Below are 23901 nucleotides of genomic sequence, written 5' to 3'. Positions count from 1 at the left end.
AATTATGTTTTGTAAACGTAAAGAAAATAAAAGCAGGAGTGTTTATTTTCATTGACCAGATGCCAAATCAAGCAACGCTAATAAAAAGAAAATGGCACGCATTGGGTCAACAGTGACGCCTGCCAGCTTGTAATGGTCTCTCTGTCTTCACACGCCTATGCATATAATGAACTCAAATGACTTTTGCAAACAGTCAAGCCATTAACGAGGAAACTGACAGTTTTTTTTTCCATTTTCTGCAATTTGTAACATTTTTAACAATACTCGTTGCAGCATTAAGAATGCAGTATTGATGATGGGGTTATGTTTGGGGTTATAAACTACATGGGCAGTAATGTTCAGCTATCAATACGCGACGAAGTACTCTACAAACCCAACTTGGAAAGTAATAGTAATGAGGTAAAACGGTTCAATAATGATGTGATTTCAAACAGATGATTGTAGTCTTGATTTGGTACCAAAGCAGCATCCAGGAACGGCCTAGTCCTTTAGGAGCAAACATGGGCAGAGGATCACCAGTTTGCCAACAAATGCATCAGAAAATGATTGCAATGTTTAAAACAATGTTCCTCAAAGAAAGATAGGGAGGGATGTGGATATTTCACCCTCTACGGCGCATAACATACTTAAAAGACTCAAGGAATCTGGAAGAATTGTAGTGCATAAAGGGCAAGGGTGATAGCCTAAGCTGGATAACCGTCCTCTCCGATCCCTAAGACGGCACCACATCAAGAGCCATCATTCGTCTAAAAGCGATATATCCACATGGGCTCGGGATTACTCTGGCAAACCCTTGTCAAGCATGACAATATGTAATTACGCCCACAAATGCCAGTTAAAACTTTACTGTGCCAAAGGGAAGCCTCATGTTAACCGTGTCCAGAAATGTCGTCAACTTCTCTGGGCTCGGAGGCGTCTGGGATGAACCATCACACAGTGGAAATGTGTACTGTGGTCAGACGAATCAGTATTTCGGGTCTTTTTTGGAAGAAATGGATGCTGTGTGCTCCGGACCAAAGAAGAAATGGACCATCCAGACTTGTTACCAGCAACACAGAAGTGTTGTGTCACAGAGGTGTAAGTTACCTCTGCTCTGCTGAAAAGTACATAGAGATTTCGGAGCAAGGTATGCAGCCTTTAAGATGTCATCAGGGACGTCCATGCAAATTTCAACAAGATAATGCGAAGCCACATTCTGCTTGCATTACAAAGGCATGGCTGCGGAAGAAGAGGGTGTGGTGTCTGACTGGCCTGCATGCAGTCCTGACCTGTCTTCAATAATAATGATAATAATACTAATAATAATAATTAATACCCCCTCCTGGAGCCAGACCCGGGAAGGGAGCTCGCCGGCGAGCGTCTGGTGGCCAGGCCTTGGCCCATGGGGCTCGGCTGGGCCCAGCCCAAAAAAACAACATGGAGCCACCACCCCGTGGACCCACCACCTGCGGGGATGAGCATTGGGGTGGGGTGCAATGCAGGCCAGATGGCAAGCAAAGGAGGGGATCAGGGCGTGCCAACTTCTGGCATTGCAGACTGGTCCAGGAGGACCAACTGGGAGGAGAACCTGGGGTAGACCCAGAACTTGCTGGAAGGACTACATGTCCATTCTGGTCTGGGAACACCTTGGGATTCCCAGGAGGAGCTGGAGGGCATTACTGGGGAGAGGGACGCCTGGAGTGTCCTACTTAACTTGCTGCTACCCGACCTGACCCCGGAGAAGCGAGAGATAATAATAATCATTACATTTAGAGAATGTGGGGCACATTTTGAAACACAAAATGCGACTCTGAAGACCCCGTACTGTTACGCACCATAAGACTCGTTTGCAGCAAGAACGGGATAAAATTACACCTGAAACGTTTCATCACTTGGTGTCTTAAGCCCCTAAACATCTTTTGTAAGTGTTGTGAAAAGGAATGGCAACGTTACAAAGTGGTGAAAGCTTTATTGTCCCAACTTCTTAAATATGCTGTGAGAATCAAAATTGAGATAAGTGTTTATTTTGAAGAAACAATAAAATTCATGAGGCATAACGTGCTGTTGTATTGTTTTCAATGTCATACAGGTCAAAGATAATTTACAAATCACTTTTTACTTTTTAATGTTAATTTAACACACCGTCCCAACTTTTTCTGATGAGGGGTTGTAGTTTAATGTATGCAAGAATGTGTGGATACAGATAAGGACAGATTTTTTTTTTTGAAGTTACAGTGGATTATATTAGATTTTATTGAATTTAAGCATGGCTAGTTGGTATAATACTAAAAACGGTTCATCTATGTAGGTAATGCCAAAAGGTTGTTAAGATTTTCAGTTATTTGCCATGAGACCAATTTAGCAAAAACAGACATCTGTCTGTCTGTCTGTCTGTTCATCTATCTATCTTAGAGCCATACGCTTGTTTTGTTTTCAGCCTGATCAATAAGCCGGTGATCTCACAGGCGTTGAAGTGAGTTCTTTCCCCGTGTGTTTCTGAACTTCTTATGTAACCCTCAGGCGGGATGGTCCCTCACTGCCCCTTTTGTCTCTTCCCTTTCCAAAGTTTCCACAGGCCGCCGGCTGAGTCAAGGAAGGGGAACTTCAGAAGTGGAAAACGCTAACCTACATCGCTGCTGAAGCGTAGCATTAGTAGGGAACAGATAGCAATAATTTGGTGGTGAGTAATGATGACTTCATCTTAATACAACTATGTTCCAGTGAGGTTTTTGTGTCAAATTCGGAGACTGCAAGGAAACCACAGTTACATTTGGCAAAGTTTGCTGTGTTTTTGCACCATAAGAGTTTATTTCAGCCATAGGTGGAGTGGTCGTTGACCTCATTTTACCTTAACCATGAAGCCATTAAATTCTGCAATGTACTGCTTTGCACATGGACCTAATAACCAAAGACGTCGAGGCCAGACCCCGAGATGTACCTCCTGATGTCAATCCATGCCAGTTCAGTACATTTCCCTTCAACATTATGGGCCAGTTTTTTATGTGGGGGGCAGTATTACTAGGTCAGTCTTCCAGACCTATCTGAAATGATGTTCTGCTCAAAACTCTCCACAATGCATGTTTTGTGGAGAAAAAAAACAGCAGGCACTGCATGAACTTCTGTTCATTTCACATGGCGCTGATTGTAATTATCCTCACATATCTGAAATTATATGAGGATTTTGATTGGTTTTTTTTGTGCCTCTCAGGCCTCTTGTGCGAGTTCCTGTTTGACTGGATTTGAGTGAACATTTTCTCTGCTGTGGCTTTAAACTTGCAGACCATAGAGTCCAATGAATACACGTTTTTAGATATGACATAACTCACTTGCCAAATACTGTCCCATTTCCATTCATCGGGACACCTCTTAAATGTAACAACTGGCCCGTTTGAATGATGTTTTAACGGATTATAGTGTCGGACTCATTCATTGCCCTTGTATTTAGAAAAGCAAACACAGACTCTTTTCCGTTTGGACAGTGTTTACTTAATGTTGACTGCAGCTTGAGAGTCTTACAGTTATATCAGAAATGACTTGTTGACATCCCGTGAAAGGCCATCTTGAAATTGACAATTCATATCGAAGCATACACTTCATTAGAAAAAATACTGGGAAAATGCAAAGAAGAAAAAAATATAATTTTCCAGTAATCAAGAATACAGCAAAGAATACCATCGAAGTTTAAACAACACACAGCAAAAGAGAAGTTAAAATAACGTGGAAGTAAAATTCAGAAAACAGCCTCTTGGGGGGGGGGGTGTTTTAAATGCATGCACCACAAAATCCTCTCCATGTTGAAATACATTTTAAAATCTTCAGAAAGCTTCTTAAAAATCAATGCACGTCAGCTTCCCCCACTAGCAGTGGCACAGCAACATGTAGAATTTGAAGCTTTTTAATTGCTACCTTAAAAGCTTTAATCTGTAAAATTTCATATTTACTCTATCATTGCTCTGTCTTCAAAGACCTGCCAAAATCATCATTTGAATGCTATTTACATATACAGAGCCGAAGGTTTATAATACTCGGCTCCGTCATTGCACCATCAGGTATATACTGAAAGCACCACCGAGTTGTTCATGATCATGATTTTATTTCTGTCACTCGTACCAGTTTACAGCATAGTGAAAAATGCTCCGACATTTCGACTGACAGCCAATGTGCAAGACTAATGTGCATTTTCTGGGTATCTGCGGTACCTCGCCTCTGCAACCTAAGTAATCTGGTCTATCCGGGCTTACTGCTGTCTCTTGTCATGGGCAAGCCTTGTTCTCCTCCTGATGCCTGCTAGTAAAAACAAAACAGAGAAGCATATATAATGATTATTTTTGATGGAATTACCTGTCATTATTATTATCCTTTGACACAACAACAACAACAAAAAAAAGCAACGAGATATCTTTACCTGAAGGTCTTCGACCAATAGTTCTTCTTGTGGTACCCTCTGGAAAGACAAAAGAGCCATACCGAGTCACATTTATCGCATCAGCAGCCAACACATGAGGTGTGCGTGATGACTTTGCTATGAGGCGTCGCTCTCACCTTGGATGAATTTGGTTAGCACCTCAGGGTCCCCCTCGATGGTGGTGAAGTCAGCACCTTAGCAGGGAAGGAAACCTTAATGAAGCGATACCATGACTTTTTGAAATTGCTGTAAGTTGTTACGAATGCAACGGTTACGCCTTATTAACTTTCCCTCACACTGAGAATCTCTACATAGTCCATCCACACTGGTCCTTTTCCTTACCTTCCGTGGCCACGTCGGAGATGCTGCCGCTGACAGAGTACTGCGGGCCTGGGAACGACAGCGTCACTCAGACAACAGAAACAAACAAGAAAAAAAAGAAAGAGTCGTTTGAGAGAATCAATCAAAAAGGATTTACCTGGAACCACCCTGGTGACCTTGGTAATGGAGGGTTGACCTTCAATGATCCTGGTGACCTTGGTGATTGACGGCTGTCCATCGAGCACTCTTGTAACCTTGGTGATGATGGGGTCTACTTCGATAACCCTGGTCACTTTGGTCACTTCGGGAACTGGAAATGTACGGAAGACGGCTTTCATTATGTGATCCTACAATTTTTCATTTTTTATTTTTTGCCCCCTTTTTCTCTTCAATGTGCTTGGCCAATTACCCCACTCTTCTGAGCTGTCCCGGTCACTGCTTCACCCCCTCTGCCGATCCGGGGAGGGCTGCAGACTACCACATGCCACCTCCGATACATATGGAGTTGCCAGCCGCTTCTTTTCACCTGACAGTGAGGAGTTTTGCCAGGGGGACATAGCACATGGGAGGATCACGCTATCCCCCCCCCCGAAAAGGTGCCCCCGACCGACCAGAGGAGGCGCTAGTGCAGCGATTAGGACACATACCCATGTCCGGCTTCCCACCTGCAGACACGGCCAATTGTGTCTGTAGGGACGCCTGACCAAGCCGGAGGCAACACAGGGATTCGAACCGGCGATCCTCGTGTTGGTAGGCAATGGAATAGACTGCTATGTTACCTGGGCGCCTTGACGCTACAATTTAAATATCAGAGTAATTCTTTCAGATGAAAGGGAATGCCATCAGCCGACATCCTATTGCCCCTTGAGAGAATATAGTTCGCATGCAGCTAACTCAAATGGGAGTCATTTCATCTGAAAGCATATGAGAGATGAATATGTGATTCATACTCAAACATTTTCTATCTATATTATTATCCTAGTTTCTTTCATATTTCACTGGAAACCCTTCAGTGTCAGTGGAATTTTGTTGTTAGCTTTGTAGTGCTCACATGTCCTCCCTTCTCATTACTTTTTCCCTTTTATTCAAATGGAAAATGGACATTAAAACAGAAAATGTGTACTTTTTAACCATAAGCTGTGTGGTTGTCTGCTCTGATGAGTCCTGCCCATGTGCACACGTACTGTACGTGTGTGCATGTTCTTATATGCATGCGTGTAATTATTTAAAAAGAGAAAAGCAAGGAAGTTTTTCATCTTGACAGTGACCTTTAAGCCCAACAGCCAGAACCCTTCCTGTTTTGAGTATGCCAGTCGACTCAATACTATTTTGTCAAGTTATTTTGATCAGGAATCACATTATGATGATATTCAGTAATCATCTCTTACTGTACCTTCCTCGATCACATGAGTGACGGTCCTCTCTATTAACAAGAGGAGATATAAAGCAGTTAATGACTTTAATGTGCGCCTAGCAGGAGGAAAAGAAACTGAATTGACAGACTTTTGAGGAATAGATATTCAGATATTTTCATACTATACATTGATACTTACTCATGAATGTAAGGGGGATTTCCTGATATCTGAATCCAGTAATGTACTGTGGATAAAATGGTAAGAATATTTAAAAGTTTTTGATACTCTCAACCGTAAGAACTCTTTAGAGCATATGGGTACAGTAAAATACATGTACTTTTGCAGAAAGCCTGGCAAAACACCTTTAACCTGCTGTAAGACAAGGTCTGCACAGTATAAAACACTTACCTGTATGAAATGTTGTGAGCCAAATAACGTGAATTTGACAAAAGCTTAAACCATCGGAAGCTCTCTCTAAGGTGAATTACTGTTCAGTTGCCTGTCACTTTGCAAACCTTAGTTTAAAGTTCTTCAAGGAAGACTTCATAATACAAGCAAGCACAATCTTGTCTGCTACTTCGATGTAATGGCAGGAATTATTTCTTGGCAGTTCAAAATTATCAAGAGAAAATTAATGAAAAACACCAGCGCACCCTGCCCATCATCAACCTTGTGGCTTGAAGGATAAGAGGCCAATTTCTCATATATTACCTTGATTTGAATGTAAGTGATGAGCCTCTTCAACAGCCCAAGGAGATCCTGGCTTCCAACAGGGACATCTAGAGTAAAGCGCAGGGCGTTAACTATGCCAAATGTTTTTCATCTTGACAGTTTTACAAAGGGAGTGGAACATGAACTCAGTCGGCTGAGGAAGAAAAATCATACCTCCGGGGTACAACACAGTGTTAGTGAAGTGAATGACTCCATTCGACGCCATCATATCGGGTTCGGAGACTTGGACAGAATTCACTTGCATAGTGTTGTTTGCCTGACAGACATCATCAAAACCGTCAGAAAATTAATTATCGTACTTAAGCAAGTCTGCATTAGAAAATGAGATATGCACGCTATAACATTAATGAACCACAGAGAACAGCGAGTTTCAAAATCAATCCTTAAAGAAACTGATAGAAGATAGTTCAGAGAGAAGGCAACTTAGACCCTACAGTAGAGAATTATATCACCGTGATGTACGCTATTACTATTGAAAACAACTCCACAACTTATTGAGCCGCAATGATTATAGCTTTTTTTGTTGTGATTATGACATCTTAATTTAAGATAAAACATTCAGTCTTGCTGTAGTAATAACTTACAAACAACACTTTGAGGTTGCTGCCCTGCAGAGACTTAAGGAGATTTGTCACCCCAGACTCCAAACCCCCACCAATGAAAACACCATTACTGAAGTGGTACAGGAGGATGGTTTGCAGGGCATTCATGTCACCTGAAGGACAGAATAGTAAACATTATGGAAAAGATTAATAGTCAGACTGCAACATAAGCACTCAGACTATTTGGCAGTCATTGATAGGTGGAGGTATTTTGGGGCACTTACTCTTCAACAAGTCCAAATCACTGTCACTCAAAGCAGCAAAAGCTTCATCACTTGGAGCAAACAGGGTAAAGTCTCCCTCCTGCTTCAGTAGGTCAGTCAAACCAGCAGCCTCTACAAGGGACAAAAAGACCCTGTATAGCACAGGGAAGAAACAGAAGAAAACGATTACTTTGCTGTTATGAAAAACCACTGAGGGCTGAGATAATGCAAGGAAAGCATTTTCTCCTCCAATTTTTTAAACTCTATGAGCTACAGTATGCGAGTTAAATGGAAAGATACCGATGTGTGGTTTAAGCGTTATACTACATTTAACTCTTCGGTCCACTTTCATCAACATCTCACTTGTACTTACGTAAAGCCTCCGTTTTCAGTCAGAATCTCAAAGAAGTTTTTCTCTGCTGGCTTCAGCAGCGTCCTCATAAGATGAAGGGCTCCATTGCTTCCTTCCTTACTGCCCCTTACCAAGCAAGAATTCTCAATACACACCGCCTGCAGAAACAATCCACAGGTAAAACAAAGGGTATGGATCTCGTAATGTTACCTCTCTGGCACATATTGAGTGATAGCCAACGCAAAGTTAGAATGCACATAATGTGTTTTGTGGCACCAAGCTGTTGTGTTTTGGCACAACTTCACAGAAGGGGAAAGAACTCACAGTGCGATAGATGAAGACCCTCAGAAACTGCCCTCCAATGGTCTCCAGACGCTGGCCGTTGTACAACTGGCCCAGAACAACTTTTGATTTGAGAATATGTCTCTCCAGGATAAGCTTTAGCAACCTCTGATCCATAGACATTACTTCATCTGTGCAAGACCAAGAATCACAGCTTAAGACACATAGATTAAACAACCAGTTAAACAGCAACATAGAAATAAATGTTCACTTAAATGGAAACAGTCAAACTTATCTCTATATATACATTCTAGGGATATAACTCCATTAGCAGCCATAATAGTCTTTTGTGTGATTGTCTGCTAGTGATGTCCCTGGCAACTTATCTATTTTGGTGTAACCCATCAAAGGTACTGGCAAACCAGGAGGTTGGTGTAGTTCTCTCTCATAGCATTCATTTTTATGTCTCACTATGGGATACACCCCCTTCGTGTATTCACAGAAACACTTATACCATTACGCCAGCCCTGAGTGGTTGGCAGTCATGATGTCTGCATCAGGGCCCTGTGCCTATATATATATATATATATATATATATATATATATATATATATATACATACACACACACACACACACACACACACACAAATAGCATTTTTTTCTGAAACCGTCAATGGTGTTGTAAGTACACACACACACACACACACACACACACACACACACACACACACACATATATATATATATATATATATATATATAAAATCCAGTGAACTGTCAGTGGTGTTGTAAGTGCTCAACTATATATATATATAATCCAGTGATTAAAGTAAATTCTTTATGAGACAGTACAAGCCTGTTCCATGCCCACCAGTGCACCGGCAGAGACAAACTTTCGCGTAAGGACAAACACCAGGTCTTCACAGTGAAGAGCCTCTGCTGGAGACTAGCTTGCCAGGCCAGCCTCTCGGATAGGGACCCTGTTCTTGCCAGTGCCACCTCCAAGGAACCTCTGCTTGGTGTAGTTGAGGAGGATATTCCCTGGATTGCAATTATACCAAGACCTGTGTACCTCAGACTCAACGCTGGGGCTCGATGCTAGACACGCTGAACCCGCTAGCTGAGCCACCCCTCACGTTGGATTAGAATGAGGAGGAAGAGTCCGCGGGTGAAGATTTTCTGGTGTTAGATGAGAATGACGAAGATAATTTTTCTTTCGTTCCCCCAGCACAGACTCGGCTCTCTGTGCCTGCCTGTCCACTGCTAAGTGTGAGGGTGAGGCTGCACAGCTTGGACATGTATGATGAATCATCTGCCCCTGGTTTTGATCACTCCTTACTGGCTGTCCATGCATTGACTGGTGGAAGTGAAGCAGTTACTCTGTGGTCACCCATGGCTCATTGTGTTGCACAGGGACCTCCTTTCTCAGGCAAGCAGGCAGATAACAGCACCCCCACCCAGAGTGGCTCACCCTATGGGCCTGGTCCATGGGTGGTTTAATTTGAGGCACACTTGTGTAACGACCCTCATTTGTGCAGGTGTTCGTGATAGAGATTCAGACCAGGGGTTCCTAACAGTGGCTTTTATTGCCTGCATTCACAAATAAAACAACAATCCATGAGATTTCTGCTGCAACGCGGCTGCATACGAGTCTCCAGTGGAAATGGTCTAGCTCTAAGGTACGGCTAGCGCAAATGCCCAAAATGTGTCAAAGTGAGAATAAATAGACAAACAGTCGCGCAGCCTCATATTTAACCTTAGTGAATGCGGTACAACATCTGGGGTTTACACAAACCATCAAAAAGCATTGGATTACAATAACATGTTAAAATACAAATTTTGGGAGAATTCACTTTATCTGAGTGAGGTCATTTTCAACTCTGTTACACTTGACTATCATAGAGGGTGGTTGATACGATTCAGTGTTAGAGCATCATTCATCAGGTCCCTATATGTCTGTAAGTGGAAAGTGTTTGAGGAATGGTGTGTGAGGGCACATGAATTTCCCTTTCAGTGTAGTTGGTGCAATTTTGTCCTTTCTACAGGATCTATTTGCAAGAAGAAGGCAGTTTCTGCTGTTTTGATTTGATATACTTTAATGATCCCTGTAGGGAAATTACGCTCTGCATTCAACCCATCCTAGTTGTGTAGCTAGGCGCAGTGGGCAGCCGCCATGCAGCACCTGGGGACCAACTCCAGTTCGTTTTGACATGCCTTGGTCAAGGGCACAGACAGGCGTATTAACCCTAACACGCATGTCTTTTTTATGGTGGGGGAAACCGGAGCACCCGGAGAAAACCCACCGCAAACACAGGGAGAACATGCAAACTCCACACAGGGGATAACCTGGGATGACCCTAAGGTTGGACAACCCCGGGGTTCAAACCCGGGACCTTTTTGCTATGAGGCGACAGCGCTAACCACTGCACCACCATGACTGTAGTCCTACAGGCCCTCCTCAGTCATTCTTTCAAGCCACTGGAGAACATAGACATGAAAATGTTATTTCTTAATCTGACTTTGTTGTTGGCTTTAGCTACGGCTAAACGTGTGAGTGATATTCATGCTCTGTCTGTGCATCCTGTTTGTATGTGGTTCACACAGGGGCAAGCCCATCACCAAACAAAGTCTTTCTCACTGGATAGTGGATGCTATCGCACTGGCTTACTCCACCTCAGGCCTTCCGGTCCCGGCTGGGTTGCGGGCACATTCTACCAGGGGTCTTGCCACCTCCTGGGTCCTGTTTAGAGGGGTGTATATCCAGGATATCTTTACTGCAGCTAGCTGATCATCGCCCCTCACATTCGCAAGGTTTTATAGGTTGGATGTCACATCTCTGAGCCTTGCTCATGCTGTCCTGAGCATGAGCTTATCTGTAGACCTGCCTCATCCTCATACTTCTGCATGAAGGGGCCTGGCGGTCAGTCATTGAGATAAGCTTGTCTGGCAATGCGGGAGTCTCCGTATCCCATAGTGAAAGAGAACTTTAGGTTACTCTCGTAACCCCCGGTTCTCTGAGTAGCACGCGTGATATGTCTCACCAAACCACCTTTCTTGCCGCTGGGGTGAAGCAAGAAGAGGTGTACTTATTTTGAATGACGAGTAACACTGTGTCAGTCATATATATAGGCACAGGGCCCTGACACAGATGTCATGACTGCCAGCCACTCAGAGCTGGCGTAAAGCTGTAAGCGCTTCTGTGAATACGCGAGGGGGCGTATCCCATAGTGAGACATCGCACTCATGCTATTTGGAGAACTGGGGTTACGAGAGTAACCTAAAGTTTTCACATTTGGGGATTGTGGTAGACAATCCACAGATGTGAAAATGTAACGTTCTTATTCACATTTTCTTATACAGCTGTAGTGCTGTTATTTGTATTTTCTTATACAATGTTGCCTATCAGAAAACCAGAAAGCAAGTTTTTTCATTTGGGGGTTGTCTGCCAATGACGTCACTGGTAGACACTTCTCCCACACAATTTCAGAGGTGTTTCAGAGATACACAGAAGACTGCTCAAGATTATAGCTACTTGGAGTGTTATCCCTACATCAACTATATGGAGCTATTGTTGGACATCATGAATTTTTCCCTTTAACAACCCCAAAAATGCTACTACTGATAATAATAATACTACTACAACTAAGGCTACGGTCACACATCCGCGAGATTAACAGTGGTGAATATTCACCTCCTGTTCACTTCCATTCTGTGCGAGCAAAGGGGTGAATAAAACATTTTCTTCTGGTGGCGAAAGAAATTTGCGTCTTCATTTTGCGTGTAGTTCAACTTTGGTGAACTTTGACCAGCGAATCCGCATCCTCAACCAATAGCAAAGAAGTGTGTGTTGTTGACCCCACTTGGCTGTAATTGGCTGTAGTTTTCTTAGTGAGCCAGGATGGAGAGAACTTTGATTGCTGCTGTGTCTAACAAGCTGGTATTGTGCGACATTGCCCATGAAAACTATAAACTGCCCCACAAGAGATGCTGCCTGTCTGGCAGTGAGTCGGTAGACAGACATTGAATGTAAATAAATGGAAAATATATATGACATCAATTCATATTTCACAGAATACAAATAAAACTGCATTTGTGCATGTGTGAACGTAGCCTAATACTATGACTACTTCTTATAATAGCACCACTAACCATCATTTATTTTCAGGTTACACTCTCATATTGAACTGAGAATATTTGTACAGATGTGCTTAAGGAGTTAATATTTTTCCCAATAGGAGCAGCATCAACTCTAATGTTCAGAAGAGGGCCTAACTGCTCATAGAGAGCTGATTTACTACACTGCTCCATAAGTGGACCATATACGGTAGCCTACAAATCATGTTTCAGAGCAGAGAAGAATTTACAGTGAGCATTTAGTTTCTTTTACAATGATTTGGTGCCGCCTCTTGCATTCCTTACATCAGTGGTTCTCAACTGGTCTGGCCTTAGGACCCACATTTTCTCATGGTCGTTAAATCGTGACCCACTTTTATAAAATTCAAACCAAGCAAATGTATTTCTCAAAAATGGGTGAGTAAACACACACACACAGAGTCATCATGACCTTGTGAATTAAACAAATATTTTCATCCCTGCATTCAGAGCACATTACTCATGCAATAACAAACTGATCCTGATTAGTAAACTGATGAGCATGAACATCTCAACTGCATGTTGCTGCTGGTGAATATGAATAAAATGACCATCGCAACTGCGTAACTTTGTTTACACGTATAATATGATGATCTCTCTTAGTAGGCCTACTAAAAGGGCTGTTTTTTACTTAACAGGCATTTGGGGAAGCTGATGAGATAGTCGGTGATGTGCTTTACTCCTTCAAAGTCTGGGGTGATCATGCTCAGCGTGCAAGCTGTTCCTCTGCTTTGACTTGCACCAAAGTACATGTTAATGTATGCAGGTGCTTAAAAAAAAAAAATATATATATATATATATTTCTCCAAAATGAAGAATGCTAGAGATTCGACCTTCCATTACTTTTTCATATTTGTGATTTAAGTGCATGTGTTCTTAAAATTAGGATAGATTGACAGCCAGAAAATAGGTGAATGTGTGCCAGTACCCAAGTGTGAGTCTGCTCTCCTCCTTCAGTGTGCTATAGAAAAGCTTGAATGGAACTCCTCATTCTAAGTGCCAACGGTCTAAATCGCCCGCCATCAAAACTGACTTCATAAAAATTATAATTGATGCACCCTTGGAACAATAGTGTGATGATGATGATACATATTGTTAGTGGGGAAAATGCATAATTGTGGGCAGAATTACGAAGATGTAAAGCTCCATACACTCACCTAAGATAAGCAGGGGACACACTTATGAGTAAACAATTTATTGAATAACACTTCATCATGGCAACAACAAAACAGATGTAGTTTCCCCTTGGGGATGAATTAACTATTCTGATTCTGACTCTGGTGATTGTCCATGGATGAACTAAAAGCTTTTGTGGGAATTGTACATGTTCGTGGAATATGTGGTGGCAGAAACCTGAATATTGAGAGCTTCTGGTCAGAAGTTTTTTCCAGAGAAAAAATGGCAAGGAACTGTTTCAAAGAAACTGCGATTTCTCCATCTCGACTGCAGAGAGGAAAGGTTTGAGTGCATGTTTACTGATAAATGATCATATAAACCCGTTTTCTACAACATAAAGGTGTTGAACCCAATTTGGTTGTGTTGTTTGAGAGAAAAAAAACAACACAATTTATAGATTACAGCTTACAAGGATGTTGTTTAATACTTTTGCATTAAAAGTAGGTAGTAGAAATGATTTTGACTGCAAACACCTGCTGCAACAGTGCTCCCCGCTGGTAGGCACATATTCACGTTTGCTTGGCTGTTGATGTAGAATTAAAGGGTTGGATTTCCTATTTTTAAAATAGAAGTTTTATTATTTAAAAAATTTAAAAAATTTGACCACATGCTCCGTGACCCATTCAGAACGAGTCCGCAACCCACTTTTGGGTCACGACCCCCCAGTTGAGAAACACTGCCTTACATCATTTTATAACAGCAAACTTCTGAGAATAAATGTGTTTTGCTTCGAATATTTGCAAATTCTGCTTTGATGAATGATAACAGTTTCACTCCCCTCTTGTGAATGTAGCCGGGTGGTAAAATGAAGGCTACTGGAATGTAATTTAGGTGAATGGGTACTGGTGTATTCTTATGTCGTGGATGGTGTTAAGTTTGAACAATGCACAGTTTTAATAGTCCTACCCCCAGTTTCCTGTATCTGCACACTACTTGCTTGTGAATCAGCATGACAGCAAAGTGAAAAATGTCTGCATTTTCAAGACCCTGTCCAAGTTTGGACGAGGGAGTGTATTTACCCACCTGCTGAGATAGAGAGAGAAAGATTCAAAGGGAACTAGTTAGGGGCACATGACTCACCAGTGAAGGCAACGTTGAGGGGAGCCAGTAAAGTGTATTCAGCGTCTGGTCTCATTGCACCAGCCAGGTCCAGCTCTGACACCATATCACCAAAGGTTGACTGGGAAGTGCCGATCAACTCCATCACCTGCTTAGCTAGACGGCACAGGAAATCCGAGCACAATTAAAAATCTCCAGTATACAATGTCAGAATCCCACATCTTACCCAGTACTGCAGTATACACAGTGTATATTCAGAATATGGACACATTAAGGAACAAAACGGGATTCCAACCTGAGTCAGGCATGAGCACTTGATCAATGAGGTGGATGACACCATTGGTGGTCACAATGTCCTTCTTCAGCACCATCTTGATGCCATTGACCGTGAGGCTGTCACCATCACAGCCAATCTCAATGTTGTTACCCTCCATGGTCTCATATGAGGTGCCAGCCATGATGGCCTCAGAGCAATGGGCTGAGTTCAGCAGATGGAAGTTCAGCAGAGCTGCAGGAGAGCGGGTCAAGTGTTTTATTTAACCTTCGTCTTACTTTGGTAAGGTTTTCCTTCTCTACTGCCGCTTAGCTGTAGATATAATGTAAATACTGAAGGGAAATGTTACGACTTTCTACTGCAGAGCGCCTATAACAGAAATAGCTGCATACTTGAGGGGAGAGGTGAGTTGGCAGCTTAAACTCTTTTTAATCTTATTTACAATGCTACAGGGCAGCTGATGACATGAAACCCTGGTAACCTGCAGATCCTTAGGATCCATTGGGTCCCTGAATGACTCAACTTATGGTGACTTTACTGTGTGTTTTCTGTGAAAAACGTACTCTCACTACATAGCGTTGAACAGCTTGGGACTAATAAAATGGTTTGCATTGAATCATTGCCAATTTGTCCAGCTTGCTCAGTGGAGGAGATGTTTCCTGTCTATCAACGCTGAAGCAATCCAACATAATAGAATGTTACTAAAACCCATGAATGTCTGTTTTTGTTCTGATTTTTGTTCTTTTTCAGTCAGCGACATGTGATGCACAGGATCATAGGTTTCCTTACAATTACTTTTAAAGAATGAGGAAAACTACAGTGTGAATATTCCAATCTACTCGCTTTTCATTACTATCAAAATATCAAAACATACTTTATATAAATATAAGTAATTGTTTGACTTTATCTGATTTTCAACTCACAATTTCACGCAAGATCTGAAACTAGTGAGTCGTGTTTATTACCCATTCGCATAGCTTTGATATGTAGTTTGCCAACTATCTGAGAATTCCAACTCCATCCTTCAGACTATTGTGGTTTCATCTCTTAAATAGGGAAAAGTTTAACATTTGAGGATAAAAAAAGGAAAAAACCACTTTGAGAGTGACTCAGGCCAGCAAACATGTTAATGGGCAATTATTAAATTTCCTTTCCAGTACTCATTTGATATAAATATGGTTCTATTTTAGATGTTGCCTGCATTTGAAATCTCAAAGTGTTCTTTAAAACTGTCTTGTGAGATGTTGAGCTGATGTTATTAAGGTTACATGGTTACATACCAGCTGTTTAGTTTATTGTTTACCTTTGAGGACATCCTTGTCCCCCATGAGTCTTTCCAGAACATCCTTGTCTAGCTTCTCGAAGGCCTCATTGGTGGGCGCAAATAGGGTGTATTGTCCTGGCTGACCCAGTTTTTCCAACAAACCAGAAGCAAGAGCAACAGCCTACAAGGGGGTATCACACATGATTAGCGAACTTCAGTTTCCCCCCCACACTTTTTCCCCCCAGTTATATCCAGCCAATTACTCCGCTCTTCAAGCCGTCCCGGTCGGTGCACCACCCCTTTTGCTGATCCGGGGAGGGCTGCAGACCACCACATGCCTCCTCCAATACATGTGGAGTTGCCAGCCACTTCTTTTCACCAGACTGTGGGGAGTTTCACCAGGGGGACATAGCACATGGGAGGATCACACTATTCCCCCCAATTCCCCCTCCCTCCTGAACAGGCGCCCCAACTGACCAGAGGGGGCGCTAGTGCAGCGACCAGGACACATACCCACATCCGGCTCCCCACTCACAGACACGGCCTATTGTGTCTGTAGGGATGCCCAACCAAGCCGGAGGTAACACGGGGTTTCGAAACGGTGATCCCCGTGTTGGTAGGCAACGGAATAGACCGCCACGCTACCCAGACGCCCGAACTTCAATTTTTTGTTTGAATAGAACAGAATAGAATAAAATGGAATCTGTACACTCACACTGAGAGATGTCAGGTCATCATCAACCTCGATGACGTCCTGGATGGTGTTTCCAACAGCGCTGATGACGCGGTCAATGACATGCACCACACCGTTGGTGGCTACCTGGTTCCCATGGATAATCCTGGCACAGTTTACCGTCACCACCTACGCACCAAAATCCCTCTCAGTGTCACACCACTAATCAGACATTGTTTGTGTGTGAAAAAGACTGCCCTCAAAGAATCGATCGTTTTAGTAATACTCACGCCATTGGAGTAATGGTTGATGTAAAGGCCGAGGTCGTTGTACATGGAGACCACAGACATTCCGTTCTTTAAGTCTTTGGTCAGGAAGCGTTTGTTTGCCATGTGGTAATGGAGAGCGTTGTACAGCTCGATGTTCACATTGCTGACCAACGCACCTCTCACTGTCTGAAAAGAAGGCAGAGGAGGATGTAGAATCGACTCTTCTTAGAGCAGAGGTTCAACAACTTGGCACGTTGCCCCTTTACTTACTTCATCCAAAAGATCCCAGGCTTCGTTGCTGGGGGCAAAGAAGGTGAATGATCCAGGGCCCTCAATCTCAGGTCTCAGCTTGGAAATGTCTGAGTATGACTGAGTTGAGATGGCCTTCACCAGACCCAAGGTGCCATACACATTGTCAATAGGAGCCACTGGGGAAGAAATTTACTGTCAGCTTTAGACGCTACTGTGTCTGATTGAAAATAGACAGTAAAAAAACCCTAAGACAGAATCTTCGTTGGGGGTGAAAATCCTCATAAATCTAATTTCAGTCAACACAACTGGCTGCTTTGCAGCTGAAGTTTGCGGCCTCATCTCACCTCTATGACACATATCACATTCTACACAAATTACACAACGTACCTGCAGGGCAACCCTGCATGCCATCCAGCTTCATGTATCCTGGGCAGCACTCGTAAAGTACAGTCCTGTGGGTAAAACACACAGATGAAGTCGGGAAGGGCGTTACAGCTAATAAGTACCACATCCTTTGAGATTATAGTTGTCTGCAAGCATCTTTCAACAGTACAGCAGTGTGAGAAAATACTTTCTGGCTGCCATCGTTTGAGCTGAATCAGCTTTGAATGTAGAATTGACTGTTTCAAGACCCCGTGTACTCTGCGTGCCCAGATGTAACTCATTATCTCTTTCTGTACTCACACAGACCATGTGGTCTAACGTCTTGTGCCAAAACACAGTGGAAAGGGTACCTCCAAGATTTTGCTGCCATTACAGAGAGGGATTTATACTACCAAGGACTCGTCTTTGAAGCTTAACAATTAGGCCCTTAGTCTACATTTGGTTAACCTCAGAGACATTATTATTTGGTCTCGAAATGGTGCCGTGTAATTTCAGTGTTGGGTATTCGGAAATCTTGGTTAGGATTGGGAACGTTTCAGCTGTTGACACAATGGGTTAGATGGTCTGTACAGAAGCACGCAGCTGTATTTTTTATATATTTATCTTTTTAAAAGCGACATCATTTCATTTTCATATGTAATCCGGTGTTTTGCACACGTCACAGGACCGTTTTGACAAATGTGTAGGAGGCGTGTATGAGTATCGGGATTTTAAAGGTTTTCGCTGTAACCGTAGGGCAATATGTCATGAGGCGGCGTCTCTTCGCCTCCTCAACAGGACTCAACGTAAGCCTTTGAGGAGAAAGTGTAAATCCAGGCTGCAGCTGACTGATGTGCAAAAGGATAGATCCCCCATGTGTCAGCAGGTCTGCACATGTTAGAACCATTGTACATGACTCCTGGAAAACCCTACGTTTACGTTTCACCCTGGATAATTGTCAGACATGCAACAGTAACTGCCCCCACAAAACTTAAATAACACAGGAGTACAAAGCCGTTAAAGTAATGATAATAATAGTGGTGAAATGAGTTTGTGTGGTGCTCCTCGTCTGCAGAGACAGATCTCGAAGCGCTTCACAGGTAAAAGACTATAGCAAGAGAAAAAAAATAAAGTAAAAAGCTAAAAGAGGGGGATTAAAACAAGGGCGGGCCGCGATAAAAGGCTTAAAAGAAGGCCTGCAGATAAAGAGGGGTTTTAAGGTCCGTTTTAAAAACCTTGATGGAAGGGGGAAATTCTGAGATAGCCCGGGAGGGAGGTCCAGAGACGTGGGGAGAAAGAGCAGAAGGCTCAGTCTCCCGTCGTCCGGGGATGTGCAGGACGGATGCGGAGCAGCGGGGAATGGCTAAAGCGGAGGGAGTGTGAGGGTTTGTGGGTGGTATTGAGGTTACTGGGGCTTTGGCCATTTAAGGCATTGTAGGTCAGGAGGACTTTGAAGTGGATCCTGTAGTGGACTGGGAGCCAGTGGTGTTGGGCGAGCATGGCGGTTGTGTGGGCTGAAGTTTTTGAGCTGGTCAGGACTCTGGCGGCACTGTTCTGAATGAGTTGTAGACAGCTCATAGATTTAACTGGAAGACCGGGGAGAAGGGCCTTGCCATAGTCAGTTCGGGGGAAGATTAGTGGATAGACCAGATTTTTTAGCTTCAGTCTGGCTATTTTTCCGCCCCCTCTTTTTCTCCCCAGTTGTACTTGGCCAATTACCCTATTTTCCGAGCCGTCCCGGTCGCTCCTCCACCCCCTCTGCCAGTCCAGGGAGGGCCGCAAACTACCAAATGCCTCCTCTAATACATGTGGAGTTGCCAGCCGCTTCTTTTCACCTGACAGTGAGGAGTTTCACCTGACAGTGAGGAGTTTCACCAGGGGAACATAGCATGTGTGAGGATCACGCTACCCCCCCCCCCAACAGGCGCCCCAACCGACCAAAGGAGGCGCTAATGCAGCGACCAGGACACATACCAATATCCAGCTTCCCACCTGCAGACACGGCCAATTGTGTCTGTAGGGACGCCCGACCAAGCCGGAGGTAACACGGGGATTTGAACCAGCGATCCCCGTTTTGGTAGGAAACGCAATGGACCACCACCCGGGCGCCCCAGTCTGGCTATAGTTTTAAGGTGAGAAAGGGAAATCTTGCAGCCGTGTTTGATATGGGCTTGGGATGAGGGTGCGGAGTCGAACTCAACACCAAGATGGGTGACAACAGAGGAGAGGGGAACGAGTCGGCCACCAGCAGAGGGGGGGACTGATATAGCCGGCGTTAATGAGCTGTTTGGCGGTGCCAATTAGGATTGCCCCCATCTTGCTAAGTAAACATTGCCATATGAGCAGAAACTTGGCAAGCTAGCTGGAGAGTTTATTATGGAAAAGACTCCCGGGCACGTTAGTTTTTTATTGTCAGAAACCTCCACGGAGGGAAGCTACCTTTTCTCATTTTTCAACTCATCTGACCAATAAAAGCAAAGAACACATCTGTATGCTTCCTGATTACATAAATAACAATTTGCAGCCTACACAATACCTCCTTAGTAGTCCTGAACAATGTTTCTGTCAGTAACCACTCGACAAAGGTATATAACTAATTGCCTCCAAAAACTGTTCACTTGCTCCATAAGTGGAATATTGGAACATTTGGTAATGCATAGGAGTAACCCCCCCCCCCCAGTGTAATGTTTAACAGTCTCCCATTGTGTGTAAGACAGAGAGTGATTTACACCACACCCCCATTGTCTCCCTATGTGCTGACCCGATTCGACACGACACAAAAGTACGCTGGAAAATAATGGATGCAATAAATGTGAGGCGTGCTCCGAAGATTTTATGTCTGGCAGTTCCTCTTCATCAGCAGTTTCCGCTGAGAAATCTGCACACCAGGGTAGGCTGCATATGTGAGCCATTTGTAGCTTGAAACGGACATATGGGCCCTGGTCCTCCAGGTTGGACCCGACGAACCATATTTTATAAATTGTCAGCAATTTGCTAGAAAAGAGCAACGACAAGTACAGTCTGTAGACCTGGTGAACGAGATACAGCAGTCAGATAACCGACACCGAACATTATATACTATTTGGTTGCCAAGTACCTGTGAAGGAGGAAGACCATTTACATCGTGAGATTGAAAAGACACAATTCAATATCTCCTGGGCAATATATTACAAGTGTAAACACTGAAACTAAAGAAATGGTCCCATCTAATATACGGCATTACTGGTGCTTAGTAGCTGCCTTGGACTAAACAAAGAGACCCGGGACGAGGCTCCAGGCAGAGATTTGTCCCTGTCAGGATAATAGTGGATTAAACAAAAGATTTGGTGGAGTATTCATAGCTGTCATCCACCACTCATCTCTCCCGGACAGTGTGAATGGGAGCAGATTGAGGCTTGCCGTCTCAAGATGCTCAGAGGTCACGGCTGACTGGCGCTCTCCCTTACAGTGCTGTCTTTCAACCGCACGCAGGGAGCCGGGGCGACTGGGGATGAGATCACACAGGCCCCAGAGTTGAGGCCGAGTCAGCAAAACCCTCGCTACATTGCTCTCCCACACAAAGGAAGCCCACACTTCGCTTGGCCGTGGGTTTGGAAACTTTGATCAGAAACTCTATTTAAAATCCGTTTCAAGGAGGCTCTCTATAACCCTGTCAAACATGGTGACTGGTCTGTGTAGGGTATGGATAATGCGGGAACTTATTCTCAGTCGGGCCAAGTCAGGTCAGTTTTATTTGTGTAGCCCAGTATCACAAATTACAAATTTGGCTCAAGGGGCTTTAACAGCAACACAACATCCTGTCCTTAGACCCTCGCATCAGATAAGGAACAGCTTCCTAAAGACAACCCTTTAACAGGGCAAAAAATAGGTAGAACCCTCAGCGGGAGCAACAGGAGGGATCTCTCTCCCAAGACGGACAATGCGCAATGGATGTTGTGTTAACACAATTTACGCAATACAACACTGAACGAGGATAACGCAATTCTAATGGAATTATGAAATTTATGAATTATAAAACTATCAGATTTATTCTAGCTGAACCCACCGACGCTAGGTTTCATTATCATGACGATACCTGACTTTTATCACCAGAGGACTCCTGTATCTGACCTCAGCCACTGATATACTTTGGTCGTTTTCATTGAATCGCATCATGTAAAAAAAGAAAAAGCCTTTCTAACATCATTAGCTGCCATCAGAGAACCGCCAAGAGTCATAAAGTCCAGAAACAGGAGAATACAAATTGTTTGCATGAGGTGGGAAGGGTTGGCATGGCTTGGGTCCATGTTTAAACAAAAGCGCTTAGAGAAGTGGAATAATCACATATAGATTACAGTAGTTATATAACAGTGTGTGTGTCTGTTTGTGTGTGTTTGTGTGTGTGTCTGACTGTTTTCCATTCACGAGTGCACATGACAATTTACAGTCACAACAAATTCAGCGGTTCACCATTCTGGTATCCAGCTACGAGCGGGCTTTCTAAGCTACAGCAACCGCATGCTTATAGTGTGTGGCACCGAACGGGACGCCCCTCCATACAAACGGGTTATGGCGGCATTCGCAAATGTGTTTTCCATTATAAGCGGAAGCTTTATTCCAAGCGAGATAGCAGATGTCTGTCTCTATGAAGTCATCCAAGTTTCCATGGCGAGGTCAGAAAAAAAAGGAAAAAAGTGGCATATGAAAAGAGTAGCTCTTAAAGTAAAATAATATTTTTTTTTTCAAAAAAAATTAGCGTCGCTACGGTTCGAACCTCAGCAACTCTGATTTGTGTGTCATGTTCAACTTTGAACACAGGAAACAATGAGGCCGGTTGGAGCCGTAAAACAGGACTTACGCTTTCTTTCCACAGATGGCCCCTTGGTACCAGTTACGGCAGGTGCTGAAGTATTTCTTCTTGGTCCCCATGACTTGCTGGAGAGCGCACACATTGGGTCTGGAGAGCAGCGACGGGTGTAGAGGAAGTGAAGCATAAAACATTTGAGTAAGGCTCGATGAAAATGAACTGCCAATATCAATAAATACCCCTGCTGGGCAAGACAGCAGAACTTTCTGACAGAAAGGAACATTTTTTTTTTAGTCAACCACCCCGGCTGGGACGGGTTCAAGATGTAAAAAAAAAACATGATCAGGATTTGAAAATTTGAGATTTGATTTGAAGTTTGGAAATGGGTTCGAATGGAATTCTACACTTATTTCATGCTAATGACGTATCACATTCACATATAGTTCACACTGGTTCTCATATAAAGTCAGTGAAGTCTAATTATGCAAATAAAAGTCACCACATTGTGCACTAAACACACAAAACACAGCATAAAATTGCATCATATACAAACGTTAATCCACTCTCGTGCCGAGTGCTGTTGCCTGCAGAACTGCATCACATGCCAGAGACTTGGAAGTACTCCTTAGGATGTTAACATTCAGCTTGAGAGGAGAGAAATAGAAAAAATGATGCTGCACTCACCCCTGTTTCCTTGCCCGGATGCGACTGTGGGCCACTATTTTGTCATAAGCCGAGGAGTCGACCTGGTCTAAGGTCGACAGCACAAAGAGTGCAAAGGCGGCTAAAAATAGCAGCTTCATCCTTAGTTCCCTCAGCTTACTCTTCCAAAACCCAGAGAAGTGGGAGCAGACTGCTTAGGAGGAGTTTATATACCTCTCCGTCTCTCCCGCCGCTCGAGGAGGATGGTAACGCTCAACACTCAAACCTGGACCACCCAGAGCACCAACAGCACGTCCGCTTCCTCAACTATACCAGACACCCCCATACATAGCCACTTGTTTGAGTCATTATTATGACATAATTTATTTATATTCCTTACAAGTCCCCAGCATGCGTTGACACAACTATTTGCATGTGTAAACCACCTGTATAAATCAATGATAAAACCTTATATTTACTAATTTTATACATTTGAAGCCATTTTTTTTACAACTTTGTGTGATTTACAGTCAAGCAGTCGCATTTTGAAAATGTTTGTGAATCCTTGCCCTTTTCTCACACAGACACACACACACACACACACACACACACACACACACACACACACACACACACACACACACACACACACACACACACACATTCCTGAGATCTTTTTCAGGTCTGGGCTCTCGGGCTTGTGAAAGTTGTGTTCGCGTGCCAGAAGTTACGCAGTTCCCCGGCCTGAGCAGAAGATG

At 43.5% G+C, this 23901-nt stretch overlaps 1 protein-coding gene across 1 annotated transcript; it reads right to left on the bottom strand.

The window, feature by feature from the left end:
- Positions 1 to 3486: 3486 nt before the first annotated feature.
- postnb (periostin, osteoblast specific factor b) lies at positions 3487 to 23324 on the bottom strand. Its single transcript, XM_056283797.1, has 22 exons — positions 23186 to 23324; positions 22553 to 22651; positions 17740 to 17804; positions 17371 to 17528; positions 17122 to 17286; positions 16874 to 17020; positions 16198 to 16339; positions 14916 to 15128; positions 14642 to 14776; positions 8274 to 8422; positions 7971 to 8107; positions 7619 to 7749; positions 7377 to 7507; positions 6946 to 7048; positions 6772 to 6839; positions 6259 to 6304; positions 6099 to 6128; positions 4863 to 5015; positions 4727 to 4774; positions 4522 to 4578; positions 4385 to 4423; positions 3487 to 4266 (listed from the first exon to the last, which is right to left on the bottom strand). Exons 1-22 carry the CDS (start codon positions 23302 to 23304, stop codon positions 4217 to 4219), a joined length of 2385 nt encoding a protein of 794 aa, XP_056139772.1. The 5' UTR covers positions 23305 to 23324; the 3' UTR covers positions 3487 to 4216.
- Between the last annotated feature and the right edge of the window lie 577 nt (positions 23325 to 23901).

The sequence above is a fragment of the Lampris incognitus genome, chromosome 7 (genome assembly GCF_029633865.1).
Source record: "Lampris incognitus isolate fLamInc1 chromosome 7, fLamInc1.hap2, whole genome shotgun sequence".
Lineage (NCBI taxonomy): Eukaryota > Metazoa > Chordata > Actinopteri > Lampriformes > Lampridae > Lampris > Lampris incognitus.
Note: the sequence above shows the minus strand (reverse complement) of the source record. Positions and strands in the feature narration are given on the sequence as shown.